The 9903-nt window shown below is 38.0% G+C and overlaps 1 protein-coding gene across 1 annotated transcript; it reads left to right on the forward strand.

Moving 5' to 3' along the window:
- Positions 1-1046: 1046 nt before the first annotated feature.
- EMF1 (embryonic flower 1 (EMF1)) lies at positions 1047-9644 on the forward strand. The gene is made up of 7 exons (XM_059604749.2): positions 1047-1291; positions 2223-2426; positions 3188-3597; positions 3679-3789; positions 3877-5330; positions 7168-8909; positions 9063-9644. Exons 2-6 carry the CDS (start codon positions 2263-2265, stop codon positions 8875-8877), a joined length of 3849 nt encoding a protein of 1282 aa, XP_059460732.2. The 5' UTR covers positions 1047-1291; positions 2223-2262; the 3' UTR covers positions 8878-8909; positions 9063-9644.
- The last annotated feature ends 259 nt before the right edge of the window (positions 9645-9903 follow it).

Consider the following 9903-nt stretch of genomic DNA (forward strand, 5'->3'; position numbering starts at 1 on the left):
TGACCCACGAATGCAGTGATGGAAAAAGTAGGTAGCAGGGGATCGAAGAGGACACCCCCACCACGTACTTCTTTCTTCCCTTTCTCTTTCTCTTTCTGTTAATAATACTTTGCATGCATTAGCAGAATTTGTTCCATTAAGTCCACTTCAAAACATGTTAACCCACCATTAATATGCTTGCATCTTGCCACCACATAAACTGTAACTGTTCTACCCCAATTAATTAAAGAGTTTATAATATTAAAAGGTGTAAAAAATATTATTATTTTTTGAAGGCAAAAAAAGAAAAAAAAAAAAAAGGCATGAAATAAGGAATTTGGGTTGGTTGTTTACAAAGTCCAAAATCCAAGAAAAGGGAAAGGGCTGAGGGCAGGTGATATGTGGTTTGTAAGCTAATTTGGCAAATTAAGAAAAAAAAAAAAAAAAAAAAGATGGCGGTCATTTCTCAATTTACTGTTCACAGTGTTAGGGTTAAACCAGTTGTAAATGTGTTAGGGTTAGCTAATAGGGGGACCTAGGGTTTCAAGCTTGCCTACTTACGTACCACCCTCCTACATCGCACGTGAACGCCACGCACCAATCGTAACACTTTTATGTGCAAAGGCATGAGCATCTTTGGCCCCACTTGACACGACAGCCACAAACGAAGAAATGACACTCCTCCTAACAGAGCGTGCAAAGAACGCGTGGGAATAGTATGCTTTTTTATTACTTACCTTTTTATTTTATTTTTTTTTTACGGTTCCTCTCTAGGGTTTCCTTTTGCTGTCTCTCACACCATAATGGTTTGTGATAAGAACCGCACATTACTGACACTTGTAAGTCCCCCATTGGCCCCCCACTGCCACTCTCCTCACTTTCCACCCTCTCTCTCTTTCTCTCTCTCTCTCTCTCTCTCCGGTTTTTACTTTTTTTTTTTTTTTTTTCTTTCCATTATGTTTATGTGTGTATTATGTCTCAGTCTGACATGCCACGGCATGGATGATTTTAATACAACAAAGCCTCATTTCAAGGGCAAAAGATAAAAACTCTCTCTCTCTCTCTCTCTCCCCAAAGAATCGAAAACCTCTCCGGCTCTCTCTCTCTCTCTCTCTCTCTCTCTCTCTCTAGGGTTTCACCAAAGTTCGCACTCAAATTCTACGCAGGCAGCTTCGAATCCCATCCCGCAGCTGAGCGCCTCATCTTCCTCGTCGAAATCTCTTTCTTTTAGTACCATTTCTTCGCCGTGCCGTGGAGAATCGGAGACGAACAGATACGGCGTCGTCCTTGGCGGTCGCCGATTGAGTTAAAGGTGAGTTTGATGGATATAATTACTCTTTACTCCCTTGGTTTGCAACTCAATGTTTGGTTTTGTTTTGATCGGTACGAGGTTTAGTTTGAGGTGGAGGTGGGTTATCCAAGTGATTTAGGTCATTTCACTGTGTTTATTAGTACGTCAACTCCACCCTTTACTTTGTCTTTTCCTATCTGAGTTTTGTTTTAAGGTTTAATTTCAGTGCTTTTTTGATATTTTATGTCTTTTTTTGATTGCTTTTCTCTTAATAACTACTGTTAACTGTTCTCTAGCTGTAAATTGGTAAGCAATTAAATACCATAACAATTTGTCGGTCACGTTAACTTGATGCTTTTGTGATTTGATTTCGACAAAACTAGAGGTGGGTTTGTGGGAATTATAATATTCTTGGGAAGTTGACGCAACTTTTCTTGATGTGAGGAGATGTATCCGAAACCCTAATTTGTGCTTTGTCATGATATGGGTATTGGTTTTATGATTTGCTTCCAACATTGTGTGGATGGGTCTAACTTCTTGATTTATTGGATTGTTTGGGAAGCATGAAATAAGACTGCAAACGTCTTTATACGTTTGTTTTTTGTGGAAAGGAAACCTAGGGTTTTTAATTTATTACCCAAATATGGTATGTTGTATATACCTGGAGGTTGTTATCTTATGTGCCAAATCACTGTTATATATATAGAGTGTTTTTAGTGTTTCTCAACATTTTCCACAATGAATATTTTCTCTTCAGTACTTTTGATTTCTTAGTGGTGTGCAAAACCCTAACATGTATGTTTGTTTGGGACTTTGCTTAAGATCTTGTCACATACCTTACAACTTTGAAGTGTGTTCATGTCTGTCAATTTCATTACTACCATACGTGCATATTGTAATTCATGCATTTGATAATGATGCCACTTACTTATTAATTTTTCTTTGTGCATAGGAAATCTTGTATTTTGCATGTTGTCGGGTTATATACTCACATGGAGAGGAGTATTGTGGTGGATGGGAGTCATTGTAAGAGCAATTCCAATACTGTCTCCAAGTCTGAGGGATCGTTTATTCAGATTGACTCGATATCAATAGATCTTGTCAGTGCTAAGGATAAGGGTGATCATGCTGGAAAGTGTGAGCATTTCTCTATTCGGTAAGTCTTGATCCTAATTATGTACTGATCTTTCATATTTGTTTTAACTTCCCATATATATGGAAATGATTCAAAGCCAGGTATATTCTTAATTGTGTATGAGAGAGAGAGAGAGAGAGAGAGAGAGAGATGTGATCTTCCTTATGGGAACCGCCATGTGGTTGGCATGGTTGTTATGCTGGCTGCTTGTTGGTTGGCCTGGTTGTTTTGTGCTGACCTACTTGTTTCTAATTGTTCACAAAGACTGTCTGTAAACTTACTTCTCTTCAGCATATCAATGGTTGTTCAAGTTTCAATATGTATTGTTAGAGGATTCGTAGATTTGAATCCACTAGGTCTTGTAATTTTTGTTTCAATCGAGCTACATTGTCATTTATTGGAGAGAAAGTGAAATGATTTAGTTTATATCTTTATTCACTGGGATGCTACACAGAAAGGTACTTATATAGGATATAAATATAGAACATACAAATATTTGGACTAACCAAGTGCAGCATGGAGTATCATTAAGAACTTGAATGACAGACTACTTTGTTCCTAATCCTACAGAATGATGTTTGAAATGGTACAATTTAGAGAATTGTCGGTATGGGGGCCCCGGGGGGTTGGTGGGGAGATGATTACTTCAAATCAGAAATATGTGTTGGTGAGAGAGTTACTTCCTGAAACTTAGTATCTTGTTTGTTCTATGAAGTGAATGACATGCTTCTGGTTTCTTTTTAGAAGTTTTCCTCATAAAGTTTGTCCATTTGAATGCGCAGTGGATATGTATCTGAGATTCGCAAGAAAGATTGGAAGATATGTCATCCATTTTCTTTAGAGGGTGACCAGAATGATCAGCCTCCGGAGCAAACATCTTTTCTTCCCCCTTTAGATGTTCCAAAATTCAGATGGTGGCGTTGTCAAAATTGTCTGAGTGAGGTTGCTGCTAAAGATAATGGAACAGTCTTTAAATGTTGTAGCACTAAATGTAGATCCAATAGCACTTGTTCCCATGTGGGGGCCAGTGCTGCAGTGCTTCTTTCAGGTTTCCAGCAGGTTCCCAAGCTAGTCCATAATGGAAGACCAGTACTTGAAGCCAATAATTCTAAATTGAGCAATGACGACCATCTTTTATTATGTAGTGATAAGAAAAATAAGAAGGCTGAAGTTGCACACGGCACTATTAAAGGTACAACTCAATTCAGCTCAGTTCTAATGCAATACCTTATACACTATTTAGTGTTTGGTTCATGTCCTATGTTTTCTCCAGGCCATGACGTTAGTTCAGAAGATAATGTTAAGCAGGAAGTCTCCAAACTAACAAGTACTGTACCAGAAGTTAATTCAAGCATGACACAAGAACGGCACACAAAGGACACAGGTAATTTTGCTATGAATTATGAACCATACAAGCAACATTTATGTTACATATGTATCACACTAATAATGCTTCTTATTTGAAAAACAGTGGCTCTCAAATCAAAATGCAATGGGTCTATTGAATTTTTTGAGCCGGGCAGTGGGAGGCATGGAGGTTCTGATGGTAACCTCAAATGCATAGTTAAGGATTCTGCTGAACCTTTTCATACAGGAACACAAGCTTCTCCCAGTGATCAATGCATAGAGTTAACAAAAACCTGTCAGACGTTTGGGTTGGGTGGTATTGTTGATGGGGCGCCTAATGCTGTCAAAGCTCATACAAATGGACATCCTGTGCTGGAATTAGATGAGTTTGATCATGAAGCATCTGAAAGTGCTGAAGTTATGGTTGACGATCATCTAGATAAGTCAAGTTATTTTCATCGTAGAAAAACTCGAAAGGTGCGTCTGCTGACTGAGTTATTGTGTGAAAATGGTGATGCAAAGAATGATCACATTGAGACAGATAATTCTCCATCCAATAGAAACCCTGATGCATATGCAGAGTTTCATACAATTTCTGTTCCCCAAGGTCAGTTGGCCATCCAAGGAAATGTTAAAAAGGGAATGGGTCAGAATAGGAAGAGGAAGTTGCTTCAGGATGAAGAGTGGATACCTTCAGAAGTGATCCCTCCAAATTATTTGAATAAAAAAGTTCAGACATGGAAGGGAGATACAGAAGCAACTGATACAATTATGGTTAATGAATTTGAAGATGCAATTGCAGGAATGGGTTTAAAAACTGATATGAAGATCCATCCGAGAAAAAGTATAAATGATAGAAGTTCTGCTATAGGAAAGAATAAATATAAAAAGATCCAAGTTTCTGATGCATCTTTGTCATTAGCGCCACCCCAAGTAAATGTACAAAAAGAAATTCAGGACAAAATTGGAAATACAAGTAAGAGCAATTCTGCTGATATTGTTTCTTTCAGATTAGCTCACGATGGATTCACAAGCAGAGGAATGAATCCTTGTCAATTTCTTGCTCTAAGAACAGAGAGAAGACCTGATATGTGCCAGAACAAGAACAAGAATCCACAAGTGGATGGAGTGGCAGCTTCTCTATTTCCCTGGACTAATGGCATGCTCAGAAATGATCCATTTACACGGAAAAATGTAGATTTCATGCAAACAGGATCTGTAACTGTTCCGTTTCAATCACCACAAGATTCATCCACTGAAAAAGGGTTGCATCTTTCAGTTAACAGCATTTTGGCTGCACAAAGATATGACACAGAATTTATTCCTCGAGTAGAAGATGGTCTACCTTCCTTATCACGTTGGCAAGATGGTACTGCCACAGTAGATCAGGTTATGAGGAAAAATATAGAGATCAACAATGTTGGAGATCCAAATATTCCATCTAGATCTCCACCAGATGCCTTTTTCAGTAAAGGAGTAAATTGCGAATACAGCACCTTTAGAATGCCTCTTCTGGATGGGATTCAAAACTGCACCTCTTGGGTTGAGGATGGGGGGTGTTCTCAAAGTCACCAAATGGTATGAGTCATTCTTTCTTGTCGCTATTTGCATTGTTTTATTTCATGAGTTAATTTGCCTGATTGTGTCTTTTGGAGCTGCAATTGGTTCATGAATTAATTTTTCATGTGGTCCACAATCACCCTCAATGTATGATCCATATTAGCACTGAAGCTGTTGTTTGGGATTTTTAAGCTAAATAATTATTTTTGGCTTGCTGAGTCAGGAGATGTTCTTCTTACCAGCTAAGAACATTATAAAATGGGAAGATCAACAATTCTGACTAGAGTATTGCATTAGTTAAATGCTATTAGGAGTTCAGTTCTAGTTGGCCCTGTCTTTTCATGAACAAAGTCTCATCAAATTGATCTCAAATATTATGGAGGGAACCAACCCGTTTCCCCTTTCCCCTTTATCCCTCCCTCTATCCAAAGAAACTTTGCCAGCCGCTGCAGCTGTTCTTCGATGAGTGAGCCACCTCTTGCTTAATTGAATAGAACCTTAATCAGCCAAACTCAGCAACTTGATCAATGAAGAATCTACAACACTCATTCGCAAACAGGACTTCAAGCTATGCCACAAGGAGATATGGGACCATGGGACACTTGAAGTTGGCTTGCTTAAAGATGCTCCACCTCAAGAAGTTGAAAGTGGCCAGACCATAAATGAATAAGAAATGAGAATAAAAATTCTGATATTGGTGTCTGTCTGAATGTGCTTTGCTCATTTCCATTTAAATCATGCACAATGATTAGGTACTTGTCATTGCAATATAGAAGGGCACTGTGGTAGAAATAATTGAGGTTAAATTGTGATTTGATTTCACTTTTAAAATAACTGACACCTCCCAAAACAAAGAAGATTTTGCTTTTCTTTGCTCTTCCTCCATTTGATATATAGTTTAAATGTTATGGCACTTGTAGTGCAAACCTTGCAAGTACCTTAACCAAGATATTATATTACATGTTATGTCCTCAGGTAATGATTTTTTTTCCTTTTTATTTCTCTTTTCTGTAAAGTAAAGGAAATCAAGTCATTTCACCTAGTTGAGAACACCTATGAACTTCATGCTTAATAGGAAATTATCAATCTTCTGTGTTTTGTCTAAATGGTCGTTACCTTTATAATGCAGACCCCAATTTCCTTATTTATTTGTTACAGATCCAAACCAAAAGCTTAAGTTAATAGGTAGAAAGGCCCAACAAGTGCATATCTTCAGCACACATCCACACAGCCCCGGTGACTTGACCGAAATGAAGGCAAAGAGGGTCTGGCACGTGGAGTGCAAATAAGAAATAAATCAGACGTTGCTACCATGTTAAATCATTCAACCCAAAAGCTCAAGCTAGCAGTTGAAGAGTCCCAACAAGTTCATTTGCTTATAACCAAGCACACACGCAACCAATTTTGGATTCCTTGGCATTATGAACCAGCTTATAACCAAGTACACACCCAACCAATCATCTTTAAACAACTCCATTATATCAGATACAATACAAGTTCATAGAACTTTTAAGACATTGCATGTGGTGGTCATCACCAAATAATTTGCTTACTGTATCTTAGCCTGCATAAGCTAATTTATGCTTACAGATGATTATCCATTCTCTCTAATGATATTTCATATAGAGCAATGTTTAGAGTGATAAATAGGATCAGTTTGTGCATAACCTAAATGTTAACTTGTCATGTTGTAAATGTTTGCATAAGTCTCATATTTATATACTTGTGTGAGTAAATGCTTCTCACGTTTATGGTCATTCTGTTCATCTTTGTGTCTATAACTGATATGATGAAATGCTTCAGAGTAAGGTTTTTTTTGTATAAAATATATAATTACTTATATATTTTTTTGCAGGATTATTCTGGGGTGAGCAACATTGAAAAAACTATTAAAGCTCTGGAACATTCAACTGTTGGGAAGAAACATAGTAACCAAAAAGCTGACAAGGTTTCTGAGCAGGGAGCTTTAGATGACATACCCATGGAAATTGTTGAGCTCATGGCAAAAAATCAGTATGAGAGGTGTCTTCATGATGCTGAAAATAAGAAACACCTGTTGGAAACAACAAATAATACAAGAAATGTTCAGATGACGGATTGTACTAATACATATGGTAATGGGGAGTTGAGACTATTACAGGGGGAAATTACTCGGAAGCGAAAATCTCAGCCAAGGAACGGGAGGAATGGCATAATCACTAAAGACAAAAATGTGGGACCTACCAAACAGAAGTCGGTTGATTACTTTTCTCAAATCGATAGAAACCACATGAATGTGAGCTACCTGGATCAAACTCAGACGCCTACAGGGTTTAGGTCTTTTGCTCAGTCCCAAAAGAAGCCATCAAGTGGAGTCCAATTTTCTGCTAGCAGTTCCAGCAGACACAGTAGTGGTCAGAATTGCAAATGGAATGGGGCTATGGTGGGGCATGGGCCTTCTCATGCTAGTTTGCAGGCCTTGGGAGGATGCAACACACACCAGACAGTTCCACAACGTAGTGAAGCAGCAGTTCATCTTTGGTCAACCTTGAATCCTAATCAAATGCACTTTGGCTATAAAATGCCTCAAAAGGGTGTAACTCAGTCTACTAACATAGATATGCTTTCACACTGTCCCGATTCACTGCATATGGGGAATATGAACAGCGATAATGGTATGAAGTTTTTGAATTTAAATCCTACCAGCCTTGATAAGCACAATATGAACTGTGGGTCTGAAACTTTCAGCCGAACTAATGCAGAGTATCCATTGGCTTGCAAACATAATGGAATTGGGCTTCCGCAAAATTTGATGGGGTCGTTAGATCTTTATTCTAATGAAACCATACCTGCAATGCATTTGCTCAGCCTCATGGATCCAGGGATGCGGTCAGGGCCTACCTTCAATATGAGTGGAACACCAGAGTTCCCTAAGAGACCTTCCTTTCCTCATGATCATAAATCTGAGTTTCCCAGGATGGAGATTGGAACATATAAGACCACGGATTCCATGAAACCGCCATCATCTAACTATTGTGCTAAAAGTCACTTTTCTGAGAAGTCCCATGGCTGTTTTCATTGCACTCAAACAGTTTGTGCACCTGCTTCTTCATTTCAACAAAATAAAGGTCTCCAAAGGGCTACTAATTTTACTGGCCAAGTTGCCTTGAAGTCTCAAGAGAAAGACAAGACAAAAAGTTCTAATCCACCCACGAAGAACAGAGGTCATAGATCCGAAAATTTTGTATTCCCCAGTAGTAGTTTAGGCACAAATCATGGAGCTGTTCCTGTCCATAGTGTGCAGAAAAGGTTCTTCCTTGGTGCATCTGATTCTACATTGCCATATCACAGAATGGAGAATTCAACTCTACATCCGAAAAACACTTCTGTGTCTGAAATGTGCAGTATTAACATGAATCCGGCTGATTTTTGCATGCCAAGAAAAGGAAGTATATACATGATTAGAGGTGAAGATCTAAAATTTGGAAAGGTGGTTCCTTCTCAAAGCAGGCCTGGCTTAGTTAATTTGGATGGGCGCAAGCGGCATAGGAAGCACAGTACTGTAAAAGCACGTTTACAACATTGAATTCTGTGACAGAGTTCCCAAAATTCATACCGGTAGTTCCTTAAAACCTACTTATTATCTTCCTCGTTAACTTCTTTGAGCTGACACTGTAGGTGCATTTTTTTTTTTTTTTTTTTTCATTAGCTAGTTCTTTTCTGGATATTATTGGTTGTAGTGATTTTTCTTTTTTCTTTTAATTGCATCAGGTGAAGCCTTAAATGTCTTGGCAGCTGCTGTAAATTGAGAATTTCTTTTTTGAGGATTTTGCAGTCGTATATTTTCACAGAGCTGATTGTTGATGATGTACTTGGCATTTTCCATGTCCAAAGCTAAGCTGTGAAAGCCATGCTGATGCAAATTAAGGCCTGTATATAAAGTACATATATCCCCGCAAGTCCTCTACAAAGTTTATAATGTATGAGATGTTGTATGTTGGTGTGACTCACAAGGTTATGTATAATCATCCTCAAGATTGCCCTTTAGTTTTAGGAAGGGTTCACTTTCTTACTTGTGTTTCAATTCAACCTCTGCCCCAATATCAATGTCCAAGTAGTAGGAGTGGAAACGAATAGATAGTATGAAGATAACCCCAAGGGGTTATCATCAATTATCAATTAATTACTTGTTATTCATAGTAAGGAGAGAATGTGTCGCTTATGAGAATGAGTCATGGGAATACGACTTATCATAAGATATAATGGACTACACATTTTCTTATGTACAATTTCATGACTATGTTTACTATATTTAGCAAGTTTTGTGCGAGTATAAAGGGGGTTTTGCGATTATGAAGTACAACTTTTTAATGGGTATAAGATCATCTTGTTTGGTGTCGACTCATCATTTATGTTGAAGAGTTTTTTTGTTCTTTTTAATCTTTCTTTCTAAGCAAGATTGCATTAATAAAAGAAAAAGAAATACAGGAGGTGGGACAGTATGAAAACAAAATTGAAGATGGGCCAAATAAATGATGTCAACAAGTGGCTTTTCGCACTCAGATCAAGAAAATGATTGTCGGAAATGGCAGTTTTTTGAGGTAGTTCCGTT

This window comes from Corylus avellana, chromosome 9 (assembly GCF_965113065.1).
Source record: "Corylus avellana chromosome 9, dhCorAvel1.hap1.2, whole genome shotgun sequence".
NCBI lineage: Eukaryota > Viridiplantae > Streptophyta > Magnoliopsida > Fagales > Betulaceae > Corylus > Corylus avellana.

Excerpts from the sequence above, each read along its gene's own strand:
- EMF1 (XM_059604749.2), top strand. The coding sequence starts at position 2,263 with ATGGAGAGGAGTATTGTGGTGGATGGGAGTCATTGTAAGAGCAATTCC. Across the intron at positions 3,598-3,678 it reads TGCACACGGCACTATTAAAG|GCCATGACGTTAGTTCAGAA; the intron begins GTACAACTCAAT and ends TGTTTTCTCCAG. Across the intron at positions 5,331-7,167 it reads GTTCTCAAAGTCACCAAATG|GATTATTCTGGGGTGAGCAA; the intron begins GTATGAGTCATT and ends ATTTTTTTGCAG.